This window comes from Anopheles bellator, chromosome 2, assembly GCF_943735745.2.
Source record: "Anopheles bellator chromosome 2, idAnoBellAS_SP24_06.2, whole genome shotgun sequence".
NCBI lineage: Eukaryota > Metazoa > Arthropoda > Insecta > Diptera > Culicidae > Anopheles > Anopheles bellator.
The window spans coordinates 45,081,231-45,095,259 of NC_071286.1; the positions used below are offsets into that span (position 1 = coordinate 45,081,231).

At 45.6% G+C, this 14,029-nt stretch overlaps 1 protein-coding gene across 1 annotated transcript in view; it reads left to right on the top strand.

Annotated features, from left to right (window-relative positions):
- LOC131210419 (low-density lipoprotein receptor) overlaps positions 1-14,029 on the top strand; it is a 213,555-nt gene that overhangs the window by 62,698 nt on the left and 136,828 nt on the right. Inside the window, exon 3 of the mRNA XM_058203662.1 lies at positions 8,047-8,184. Within this exon, the coding sequence (XP_058059645.1) occupies positions 8,047-8,184 (138 nt within the window). The remainder of the gene's footprint in view (positions 1-8,046; positions 8,185-14,029) is intronic.

The window sequence follows — 14,029 nt, forward strand, 5'->3', positions numbered from 1 at the left end:
GTCACTTACGACAATATTGCGTGAAAATGTTCGTGGTCTAAGCGGGGTGAAGCAGCTTAACCAGTGGTCAAACCAGAACTAACGGCCACGAAGGTTCTACTGGGTATATGGTGGGACCCGTTTATTATGAGTTGCTTCCGTGTAGCCAAACACTAAATTCAGATCTCTTCTGACAATTACTGCACCGTTCGAAGCTAGCAATTAACCAGAAACGACCAGAGTCGGCCAATGGAAGAGGTTTTGTGTTCCACCAGCACAACGAAATGTTACCCACGTCTTTTGTGACTCGCCAAAAATTCCGGGAGCTTTAATGCATGCAGCGAAAAATCCCGACCTTGCACCAAACGATTGACACCTTTTTCGCGCATTACAAAATTTCCTACGATATGCAAAGTTGACATCAAGAAAGGTTTGCAAAAATGGATTGCTCAACTTTTTCGCCAATAACAACCAAGCCTTCCATAAGAGAGGCATTATGAAAAGACAACGAATTTTCCAACAAAACGGTGCATATTTGACACAAATCGGCCCATCCGAACATCTTAAATACAGTTTTTAATGTCACCCAAAAATAATGGATGATTTTTTCCCCAACCTTATATAACAGTTTGTTTTTACGGGCGCGGTTGTTGGTCCCGCGCCAACCCCGCTCTGTCAGCGCCGGTATCGGGGGTCGAAATCATGACCGAACCAAACCTTACTTTTATGAATTTGGAATGTGTGTGTTTTTAAATTTTATTTTAAATGCAGAAGTTTCCAGTTTTATAATGTGACGTGGTAAATGAAAATAATAGCTCATGGTTGGATCGGTACCTTATTTGCCGAGGTCACCCTGACAAACTAAAGTGCAATTCAAAAATTGTTCCATTTCGGATAGTGTCGTGAAGTGAGCTAACTCGATGGGCTTGATTTAGGAACACCTTTTACAATAGAATAACATTATAACCTACAACGCTTTCGCCATATAGCGATATACAATAGGAGGAGGCTCGACTGGTTGCTCGTTGCTAAATTTATCAGTCCGCAGACGATCACGAACGGTGTTCGAATTCCGATTCTCATTAACATGATATCGTTCCAATTACCAGAAAAAAGGCGAAAGCCTCCCGGGGGCGGTAAACCCCCAGAGGTCGTGCGAAGGTTTGGTCTCGTAATGGAGCGTCGTGCCACGTGCGTGGTGCTTGGTTCCGGTATAATTGCGGACGGTGCTCTCCGGAAGTCCTACACAGGCTCAGCCGGGCGCAAACGTTTCGCGCTAAAAGCCAACGGAAATTATCATCCCCAATGCTGGCCGTTCTAGTCGCGGTTACTGCCAAGTGGTTGCTGCGCCTGTGGCCGTACCGGGTGGAATTCATAGAATAATCTTTTCCGCTCGGTATCAACTGAATAGGCAATCGCTTTGCTCTTGTTGGCTCGCTGGCTGCGTGGCCGGAAAAACTGAAATGGATGGTTCGTTGGCTGTTGTTTGATTGCCATTTGCACACCGCGTCACAGCGTGATAAATGGGTGTATTTTGCTTGTTACCATCGCTCTACCACGCCTCGCACACGCTGGAAAAACAGGTTGACCGAAGTTGAGGTTATGCTTTGCCCCGTCGTCGTCGTCGTCGTCGTCGGACGACTCGTCAAAGTCGAGGTCGCTGCTCCAAGCGCCAACTGCTCTACGGCAGAGCATCGAGAGCAGCAGCTTCTTCGCCTCTCCGCGTGGCTTTTCCGGAAGCAGTTGGTCCCGGTACCCGGGGACCGGTCTTTTTCCGAATGTTTAACAAGTGTGCTAAGTGCGGAAACGGACCGCGGCGGCGCCCTGCCTAGCTCTGCGTCCTGGCTCTGCGGTGTTATTGTTACGCGTCTTCGACAAACAAATTTGTTCCATCATTAATTATGGAATAGCTCGTCGAGCAAACATTTTGTTCGGAACCGTCGACGCGACGGCGGCGGAACCTGTGCAGGTGCGGATTGGGGCCGTTTGCTGACGAGTGGGTGTTTTCGAAAGTCTATTGAGCGGAACGAGAGATAGAAAGAGAATGAGATTGAGTGAGGTTTGGGTGGTGTAGTTTGTTAGGACTCGGGAGGAAGCACCAGCAGAGTGAGTGGAATTCATTGAAATAATGGAAATAATTGAAAGGGTGCATGATCCTAGACCCTAGTTTGGAGGAGGCACGCAGTGTGGCCAACGGGTCCTAAATGTTCAGAAGGGATCTGTTTGTTTGGTAAAGCAATAACAATATTGTCGATAGGCGGGCGGGCGCAGTCATCAGATAGAGCGATTCAGTGTATGGATCCGGTTTGAGAGCGCCAAAAGCAGCCCTCTGCTGGTTTTACCTGCCCTGCCCAGCAAGGATTGTGGTTGGGTTACGTGTTTGAGGGTACCGCGTGTGTGTATTTACCATCCTGGCATTTGTCCCAAAACCCCAGCTGAGTACGCATGGGGACTCCGTTTCCCACACGCGGGCAGGCCCTCGTCTCCTAGGGAGCCGAGACCCCAGAAGTACACCGGATACACTTTCGGTAATCGTAAGCATTCGTCCGTGCGAGTATGCGAAAGACGAATTCGTTGAGTTTTGCGCCGAGGCCTGAAATTCTTGGTGCGCGCGCGCGTAGTCTTGGGGACGCGTTAATCGAGCAACTTTTGTGTCTGACGTGCCATGATTACGTGGAGAAACATTAGAAAAGCCTCCGGCAGACATAACCTAGTCCCGAATTCCGTTCCCGAGGCCTTCACCATCTGCCTCGTTGTGCTGGATGTGCTTCTTGGAATTTGGAAAGACTTTCCCAAGCGGAACCACATGAGCAGGGGTTTCGGTGCGGTGGGCTCATTTGAAGTGTCAGTGTGTTTCGATGCAAGCTAGCCCAATCCACGTGGCCGGAAGCATTCGGTCCGCGTCTTAGTGTTATTCACCAGCTCCACACTGCAAAGGGCTGTTTATAATATTTTCCGTGTATTACTGTTGTGCTCCTGGCAATGGATACAGTTTGTTTGGTGAACGAAAACCGCACACCGCATGGAACGGTGTGTGTCGGTTGGGCATCCGGACCTGCACTCAGTCTACCTTGGGGTAGACTTGAGCCGTCGGATTCTAGTGTGTAGTGGGGTGGAGAAGCCTCAGGATAGCTGCATCTCGCCCCAACTCGGCTGAAACTTGTTGTGGATGATGCCCGATCGCCAGTTCTAGGCAAATCTTCGGGACTCTACGACTCTCGAGCCACTCCGGAAAGCCGGAAAACAGATTCATTTATCCGTGGTTTCCAATTCATTTTTCAACCGCCCACCATCGTTGGTGGCGGACGGCGTACGCTTCGGGGTACGCTTTAATCTGTGCCAAATTCGCGGAGGAAACGCGGAGATCGCTCCCAGAAACACCAAATGGTTCTCCGAGGAAGAAATGGTACACAGATCCCTTGTTTGGTAACTCCTCATACTGCAAGGCGCAGCGCGTGTTGTGGCCACGGTTAGTTGGTGGGAATCGTAAAGATAAATTTTCATAATTGAATTCTATTCCCATGGTCTTCCTGCTGGCGGTCGGTGGCAGTGATGGTGAGTAGGGAAACCGAGCGGTTAGCAAAACTTTCCGTTTGCACACTGAAGTCTGAAACTCATCGCCGCGAGACCAGTGCAGCTATAGTCATGTTCTGCGTCCTTGGAGTCGGGTCGTAAGCCAGTGCCAAAACTTTAACCGCACACCATTTTGCGCACCCACAACGAAGAAAATAGACCTCCGGTCCAGCTGCCACACACCTGATACCCGGGCTATCTGAACTCCGCGGCTCGGGCGCCGGGGTTGTTTTAGTTAGTTAAGTGGAAAATTACCACTGCATTTTGCTAATACACCATCATTCGTGTGTCGCGTTTTTTCCATCAAGTTCGCTTCTCGGCGTGGGTTCGTCTTGTTGTTGGGAGCGAGGAACTTGCTTCGTTGGCTTACGGCAAGACTTTTTTTCTGTGGCTAGCTGCGCTCGATGGTCGACGTGACCGGAATAATGACACTCCTTCACATCCAGCCATCACGCTGTGGCGTGTGGAGCTTGTGCAAGACGAACTGCGCACGGATCGACCGAGTGGGACCGAGCGTGAAAGTTTCCCAGCGAGAGAGAGAGAGAGAGAGCCTGGACACTGGACAGGGGTTGCCCCCGGCAGGAGTTGAACTTTTCCCAAGACGCTAGAAACCGATCGCGCCGACGGTTGTTTGGCCAAAAATGTTCGCCCAGAAGCTCGCCGCCGAAAGCGAGTAAGTTAGTAAGTTAGAGGGTACCCTTGCCGGCCCAGCGCGTTCCTAATTTGATTTTAATGATGGAACCCGCCTAACGTGGCCACCCTCTGGAGGCACCACTATTCGATGCTCCCGGGAAGGGCGCACCCATCGTACCGCTGTCATCTTTGAGTAGGGCGCTCCGTTGGCTGACGCACGCCGGGGCCGGAGAATTGGTACTTGACGTGGCACTAATTTGTCCGATTTTATGATGGACAATGTGCATGTGTGCGCGTGTGTACTTTGGGAACAGTTTTTGGTCGTTTACCTTTTTGGCGGAGGTCCTCTGTTAGGTTGTTTATTACCAGTGGATATCTGCATTGAGGATGCCAGCTTGAGATGCCGTTCGTGTATGCGATGTTCGTTCGTTGAGCCCCAGATAAGATCAGAGTCAACGGTATGAAGTATCAAGTTTACTCTTACGAAGCCTTCATTTAAGAGTGCAATTGATGTGGTATTCACACTGACTCAAGAATCCAGACCTACCCATAGGGAGCATCGGTGCGATGTTGCGTGGATGAGGTTTCAAATTTTATAAACCACACCAAAGTCTACAAAGGGCCATCTAGCTACAGGTTTTCATAGGAATTTTAATGCTTGAGCGCATTGGAATGAGCATTTAAGTACAAAATAGCCTCCTTGGAGGCACTGTTGGTTTAACCATTTGGTTTTGTCGGCTTTTAACTAATTATCTACTAAATGGTGTAGATGGTAGCAGTTGATCTACTCAATGATGTACTCAGAAAGAGGTCAATTTACTATGCGAATGTTGATGTTCGTATGCAGTAATTGTTGCATCAATTGTTTGTCTGTTAGAAGTAGTTACATGCAATTAGCGTTTATCAAATAAAAAAAAAGTTTGTAAAAACAGCTGATGTGTGTTGAAAAACTTCGACTTGCTTTATGGAGCGGATGATACACATAAATGAAGACAAATTATTTGCCTATAGCACGTGGCACTGCACACCGCATGAAGCGTCAATCTAACGTTTAGAATAATCGGCATAACGAGGAGAAATTATGATCTGAGATATGTGATATTAAGATCGGAGTGCATCAGACATAATCTGAACTGCAGATGTAATTATCAAATGTAAGGTACTAAGCCGCCACGAGAATGGCGAAACATTTTACTATGTTACATCAAACTATCATTACTAATTATGTAGTACTTCTTTAGTTTCTCCAGTTCATTCATGCTTCACGGAGTGCATGGTTTCAATACCGTTTCAATTTAGGATAATCATAATTCAATTTAGAATGATATGAATTAATTTTTAGTATTTTGTATAAAGCTCTATTTTAAAATTGTGTTGTGTGCGCTCGATGCGAGTGTAGTATGAACGATCACATTGTAGCATTGAGACGTCATCATCTGAGCTACCTGGCTTGCCTCTGGTTGTGGAAAATACCTCTGAACCATTGACCATTTTTCTATTAATAATAAATCACACGCTTTGCAAAATAATAAATAAACTACGAGTTGGGATGTTACACCGTTGGACATGCTGTTATTTTTGCCTGATTCTTGTTAGTTTCGACTGTTTCACATTTGATTTTTAAAGGACAATAATAAACAGATAAGTGAGGTGCTCAGTGGTACTTCTATCAATAATGCCTATCCAAATAGTGCCAGTGTTTGGTTGAATATGGAAGCATCCGAAATGGCAAAGTCGGCCCGCCAGGCGATCAACGTATGATTGCGCTTGTTGTACATCCGGAAATTGGCGTGGTACGTTCCCAGCGGTATGATCCTCAGAATTATAGTCTCGTCGATTGTTGTCTTAGTAATGTTAGCTGTACCGTACATTGGGCAGGGTAAAACTGCTTGCGGAAATTTCCTCATCGCAACCTCGTAAATCTCTGCGCCGACGGTGTTTACTTGCAATGCTGTGTTTTTTAAAAAATCACAATAATCGATTTTATCACTAAACAACAGCGCTCGCGAGCTTTGATACTGCGTGTGGACATCCACATCGACGAAAACGCGTTGCACTGTTGTCGTAGTCGTGAAAATTATCGTTGCATACTGCGGCCCTTGACGCGGTGTTTCTAATGAGCACTCGTGTAGCTGCGTCACAGGATATGGCATTCCGTAGCACGCGAATCGTTTTACTCTTACGCTCTGTGTTGGACGAACAACGTGAAACGTGATGTGATGCAAAACACAGGGTTGCAGTTGTAATACTTTACCTTTTTTCCGAACACGGCTTGTGATGACAGCAGAAGAACTAGCGCTAAAGCTAGTCCGGTCGAGACCAATTGCTTCAAACGGGCCATTCGTGACTGCTTCTTTTGAACAAATATCATAAACTGAAATGAAATCTAACGGATATAAACGAACCATGGAACAACCATAGTTGCCCGAGTTAATCACCGGTAATGGTGATGAATCAGCAGAGATAAAACAACCTAAATAGGTACGATATCAAGTCGATCTTGATATGGTTCAAGGTGTACACATCCTGATCGAATTATAGTGGGTTCCAAAAATGTATTAAGTATTCTGAAAAGCCTTCCTGGGCTGCTGGTCTCCCAGATTTTGAATGCCAAGTTGTGGACCAGACAAATAAAAAACCCGTGGAAAAAGAAAAGGATGTCGTGGGATTCTAATTGAGAGGACGCCCTCCAGAAACGGTCGGGACCGAGCCCACACTGTAAGTGACGCTCGGGAAACAAAGCCACAGAAATCGGTTTCGCGGGAGCAACGCCGTATCGTTCTCAACGTAAACAACGTCCTGATGGAACGGGTGATCGGGTGTCCAGAGCGACGACGATACATCGACAACCACGAGGGGACCCAAGAACCGCAACGTTCGTTGTTCGATTCGTTTAACTTTGTACGTGTCTAGAAATAATTTTTCTTCCACGCATTTCGGACTACCCGGTTCGGGATTTAATGCTATTCAAAACGGGGTGCGTTATGCTATCAAAAAGAGGGAAGTGTACATAAAAACGGAACACGCATCATCAACATGGTTTATTACGCGGAAAAGAAAGACACACTGATGACCTATCTGCTGCCGCCAACTGTGTATCGGTTTCGGGTTGTTCCGTTCACCACGATGTAGAAATATTTTAGACTGCCTGAAGCAATACGTTGGGATATCAGGGTCCCTGTTTGTTTTCGGAACCCAATGTGGGAGATATCTCATCCTCAAAATCCTGCCAGTTGTAGCTGTTCCAGGTCGAGTCTATTTGCGATGCGTACACGATGCGGTGGGTCAAACCTAGGCCTGTTTCTATGGCCCAGTGAGTGATCCTTGCATAGCTGCTGGATCGTAGACATCACCAACGAATAGAATCTTTGGAATGGAGAGGTTCTCATAATATGTCTATGGGCATTTCTTCTGATAGCCTATGTCTCGTTATATTTTGAGGCCCTTTTTTCACTTTACATTACTCTACTTTACTTACTTTTCTTTCTCTGCGTTTTTACTGTACTCTTTATTTTAATTCTATAACATTTTAAACTATCAACAATTGTGACTAAACCTACTTACACTATTCACACGTTATTCATACGTAGTTTATTTTGATACCCAGGCTACCTAATTGTATTCCCTGTCATACGAAATTGAGTATCACAGGCTATTGCGAAGCGATCAGGATGGCTAATGTCTAGAAAGAAGAAAGACGAACATCAGTGTCGGTTCGAAATGTGTAAGAATTCGCATCCACCAATCGCCATACAACACACAACTTTTGAACGTAAAATTCTGAAACGCGAATTTAGGGAAATATTAAGCATGGCCTTATCCTGTTCTACTACTAATGTTGCCCTATCGTTATCGTTCCAGTTAACATGACGCTAAAGTGCGGTGAACGACACTTCCGATGCGGAAACGGCCAATGCATACACATTAGCTTCGTCTGTGACGGCGAGGACGACTGCAACGATGAAAGCGATGAAAAAGTCGATGTTTGCAAAGTAAAAGGTAAGTAACGTTCTAAAGATCACAGCGTTATAGCGATCGCTCCGGCCGACGATGTGGGTTGAAAGTGACCCTCAAAAACCGGTGCTCCTGTGGTTTTCTTTATCTGCAAATGAAACGGACAAGAAGGTCGAACACAAATTGAACTCCAAATTCCGGCACTCTCAGGAATAAGTTAAAGTTCATAACATATCTATTCGATGGCATTTCGAGGAAACCCGGCTCGGTATCCTTTCTCCGCTACATCTCGCAATAGGAGTTAATCCATCAGTGGGCAAAGTTGAGAAATCTTCCAAACCGATTCGACCCGCGTGCTTGTTTCGTGCCAAACCGACAACTCCAAAGGGGACGAGATGGTGAGAAATAAGAACATGGCTCTGCAGCAGCCCCTGGTTGTTGTCGGCCGTAGATAACCGATTGCCTGGCGGCCGGGGCGTTCACCGAAAACCGAACTTTAGTAATCTTGCGCTCAAAGCGGAATCGAAGTTCGGGGAACATCCTACGGTGTTCGATAATAACTTTCTATTTCATGCCGGCGTACTCTTTCGCTGATCTTGGGGTCCTCTGGCGCTCACAGTATTTTCCGGCGCAGACCCGCAGGCTGTACTAGCTGGCTGTACGAAGATTGTGTCCAAAGTTTATGTTTTCTTTTTGTTTTTGTGAGGCGAAACCTAAACGGTCCACTTTGGAATGCAGCTGGGTTATTTGGCCACGAGCGGTGGCCACCGGCTCTCGGGCCATTTGGATTTTCTGAATCCTGGTCCCGGTCTTGGTCCGGTTAATTATTGGTACGAAATCGGAACACTTCGGCGAAAGTTTGTCCTGGGGCTTGGTCGCTGAAACCGAGAGAACCCTTCCGCTAACGTTACAGTTTGTCAGAAAACGGTGCAAGTTGGGCAAATTGTTGAAGATCGCTTGAGATAACCGGCGGACCAAGTTTGTTAGTTGGGGTCCGTCGAATCGGTTGAATCGCACATTAGTTTCTCCAGTTCGATCCCTGCCGATGCTCGATTGGAAGTTTCTGTTTGATGAAGTTTTCTACAATTTCAATTGCATCTCTACACGGTGGATGTAAGTGTTACGATATCCAGCTTCAGTTCAGTTATATTAAGGAATGAAGGAATGTGAATCACTTACGATGTTATGCTGAAGAGTGAACTGAAGCTCTGTGAACCGTCGTTCGCCTAGGTTGTAGAGTCAGATTATATTACAGAGATTACACGTTACAATTCAATTCAATTTTAAATATTGCAAATTTATTGTAAAAGCTTTTGTGTGGATGAGAAAATTGCATTTCCATCGGACCGGATGACGATGCATGCAAATCGGATATCATTGGGGTATGATTTAAGCTTCGTTTGATCGTCCGGTTGTTGTGGTTCAGTGTGGTTATTATAGAATATGAACTTAATTATACTTTCGCCCGGGTCATATTCATCGTCTGGAAGGAGTGCGAGTCGGTTGTTAGAATTGGAGTGAAATACATACGGCTTAGGGAGCTCCGTAGAGAAAGTTTCTCTACATCCCCAAGGGCAGGACACACATGCCATCCCTCTTCAAAAGCCTTTCTTTCCGCCGCACGACTCCAGCATCCGCAGTATCGTTTTGGAAGCATCGAAGTTCCCCCCGAGGGTGCGCTTATGAAAAAAGAGGACGGAACAAACAATTATTTCTGCAGCCGTTTGTTGGAAGGCCGCACGCTACCGTTGCCTATTTCTTGTGCCAAGGCAGCCCGACACCGTGGCATGTGAGAAATGTATGTATGTATGTGTGTGTGCGTGTACGCCAACATAGCATCATAAAACATACATTTTTTTGGCACCGGAGCATATACGCGTATAAATTCCTTCGCGCAGCGCTGATGAAATGTAAATTCAACGAAGACTCTTTCGCAACGTAAACACGACGACACCGAAAGTAAATAAGTACACTTATCCGCCGTCGCGGCTGCCGACGGGGTTTGATGCCTCGGAAGGCGAGTAGAAAAACACAAATTTTGTTCCGTTTTTTTGTTTTCCGTCTTCCGGTCGAGGCGTTTGTAGAGGACGAAGTTTTATTATTCTATCATACCGTTCCTCAAAACGACACCAAACATCGCCACAGACTGTGCTGACTGTGTCGCCCCCAAATGCTGCACCAGTTAGCGGCAACGCCAGAAGCGCCGTCGTTGAACTCTTTAAACATAATAGTATTAAATTTTAAAAATGTCTAAATGTTTCTTCTGCAGGCTGTGGACTTTTGGTTTTGTTTTGTGACTGGATTCGATTGTGACTGGAACTATTCCCTTCGTCGCCCCCTCAACTTTAACAATGACACTAAAATAGCTGCTTTTTTGTAATTTATATCCCATACAGGGATTCCAATGTTTGCCAACGGATTTTATGTTGTGCCGTTCTTTTTACAACCACTCGATTTTTAGAGTATTGTCATCATAAAACTTTTTTTAAATTTTCAATAAATTTTTTCAATTTTTTCAATAAGTTGATCACATTATATTTGCATACTTTTTTAGTGTGTTGGCAATATTGAACAATTTATGAGCAACCGAACAACCGATAACATGTAACTGGTTAAAAGTTATTTTTTCGAAATCCGTTACCATTTTCCATCGCTTCTCTAACAATTTTTCGGTTTTTTGGTAAAAAATAGAATATAAGAACTACATCTGGTGAATACAGTTGGTACAGAGACACTAAAACACATTTAGTATTATTTGAGCCTCTTTTTCGATCGACAACATATTTATGAAAAAATGTTTTCAACTCAATTTCAACTGTCTGGAATATTGTCAAACGCCGTGCAGTTGCCCTTTGGAGATGTGATGCATTTTGTGGAATATTCTGCAGGCAACTTCTCCGACATCTCCAAGTATCGATCCGCTTGAATTTGAAGTCCCGGCATTTGAAATCAACCGGCTTTCAGTGTACGATGTAAAGGCTCTGTACCCTTTAACGGCCATCCACCGTTTCGTATCAGAACCGTTTTATATATGCCATCTCATATACTTAAACCATTACAATAATGGTGCCATTTACACGAGACCTTGTGCCACACGGGGTCTGCTATCATCATCTCATCTTATCATATCGAGCGTAGAGCCTTCGCTCACTAATGGATTACAGCATTTCAGCAACCCAAATCGGTTTTCGATGGCCCCAATGCTTCATCGTGAGTGGTTTGCTGCTCCCATTCGTCGTCATCGACGTCAGCAATGAAAACGCAGCTACGAAATTGGGGAAAAAATACCCATCTATCGTCATCGCCTTCAACCAGCATAACTGTGCGGCAAGGGGAAAACAAACACGTGGCGTGGTGGTGGTGGCTAATTGGGTCGATTTGTTTCGCAACCAGTGTTTGTTGGTAGGTCTTGGGACGGGGATATCGAAAAGACACCGGAAATGGCCAAATATCGAACGCCGCCGATCGCATAAAACAAGGAAACACGGGACACAACACAGTAATCAACAAATCGGCTGTCAAACGACCCGCACAAACGATGGTCATCAAGACACTCTTAATGCTTCGGCTTCCTGTGCTGGCTAATGTTGTGCTTTCGTCCTTTTTTGCATAGCTCCCGAGAGAGAGAGAGGGAGATTTCCCAAGAAGCGCCAAAGCGTTAGCTTCTGCCTGCCGGCTACGTCTGTCTCAGCTGTGCGTGTCTGTGCGGATGCCTTTTTTTCTTCTCCCCGTAAATGATGAGTGTAATCATTTTTAGGATAATTTCAGTCGAATGTTTATGTGAATATGCTCATCTTCTTCGGTCCCAATTCGCATCCGGGGTGTTCCGGTGACGGACGAGAACGGAATTGTTGAGGTTTCCGCCGGGATTTTTCTTTCCCCGTTTTCGTTTCCTCCACCCGACGTAAGATATTGATGGGGGTTTATCCTCCTTCTTCCGGTTTTTATGCAAACCCTCGCGTTGGCGTAGCTGCGTGCGGTTTATTCGTTTTGCAGATAACGAGCGGGACAAACAACGCCGTTATTTGCTTTGCTTATAAGCGAGCCCACGTTTCATCGCCCCGTGCAGTAGCTCCCGAAGCAGAATGTACACTGGCGGTCGATGGTAATTGGTCAGTAGCGTTTAGACGTATTGGAAATTGGAAAAAAAGGGAAAACATGGGTAGCAAAAAAGGAACCTAAGATTAAAGGAAAATACTACAGATGTACAGGAAATAATATTACAGGAAAATATTATAACAGATATTTTTTGTATAATCCTTATTTCCTATTGTTCATTGGACATGTGAAACAATTCGTCTAAGCCAACAATAAATACTAAACGCCACAAATAAAAAAAATCCCACTAATTTTATCGTGAATAGAGGAAGTCTAGGTATAGCTGGAGTATTGATTACAGAGGGAAACGCTTATAAGAAAAGGAGTGTGCTGCTTGTTTTTCTATAAGTTGACTAACCTTCTGGACTCGGACCTTGGACGTCTAAATTTAAAGCTAAAATAAGCTGCAAAAGGATCATCAACACCTCATTTCGGATACACTGATACAACTTCTTTGCTCGAATACTTTCGGGCGTCCCTGTGGATGGTATCATCCCTGCAGTACTCCAAGTTGGAGATGTGCGTTGTATGCACAGCTGACGCGAAGAACTCTCAACGGACTTGCTGTCGTCACCGTCGCTCGACGTTGTAATCCAGGCGCGCGGCGAAACCGGGACTTTGGCGTAAAGTTTGCGCTAACGATTACCTCTCACTCGCGTCCGGCGGTGTCGATATGTCCATTGGAAGTCCCCAACCGAACTGCAGCTTAACGATCAGCTTCCTTCTCGTCTCCTATCGAGTATTGCGTGTAAAGTCTTCCTTTTTGGTATCGAGGTAAAGGTTCTACCACCTGTGCGTTGACGGAAAAATAATAATAAATGAAAAGCTCATCTCCAACCCGTCGCAGGACTGCAGTAGTGAAGAAATGTCGGCCAAGAATTTTCTGTCGGCTAAGATTTTTTTTTATTCGCGAATAAAAACATACTATCATCCGAAACCACCAGAAGCCCCCGACGCTGCTTCCAGGCGAGCGCTTTTGGGTCGCATGTTTCGACGGCGGTCGTTGCTAAGTTAGAAATCGAAAATGAATGGTGTCATAAATTTTGCAAATGTTGAAAAATATTCCTATACATCATGGGCCGTGGCCCTCAGTCTCTTTCGGAGTGTGCAAACATTCGACGTTCATCGTGCGTAACGGCTGCGTACGAAGCGATATCCGCCACTGCTGTTGATGGACGATTTTGCACGATTCATGAGGAGAAAGAGACTGGGAGAGTTTTTCCGTGCGCCAGAAGCTGTCCTACGTTGGTACCTTCGAAGGTGAACCGCGAACCGGCGGGATAGATTTCATTTTAACAACCCCAAGCCGCCAGTCGGAAAGAACAAGCTGTTTCCACGCCAACAGCTTAGCCTCGTTCAGCACGCAACGGTCGGCTGCGTGTGTCCGGTTGGGTTCGCGGAGGGTGCAAAACTGATCGTAGGCAAGGTTTATGGGTGGAAAATGCTTTATTTTCCTGCGAAAAACGACCCGGAAAGAGTGGGGAACGCGCAATATATCACATTGGCACGATTTCAAGCTCGTCCTTCTGGTCGGTTCCTGTTATTTCGATCGACAGGCTTTTGGACTTACAGAGTACACTTACAAAGTAAAGCAACGCGGTGGCTTTCAGGATTATTACTCACCACTGTACTCACAAGCAGGTTGCTTGTTTCCGGTGGTGTTTAGGGTTGTTTTTCATAACATTAATCAGTAGTTGCTTGTTGCTACTCAATTATCATTATCATGTTGTGGTTGACATTGAGTTTCTGCCCATTTTAACCAGTATCGAATCAAATTTAGCTTATCTCCCTG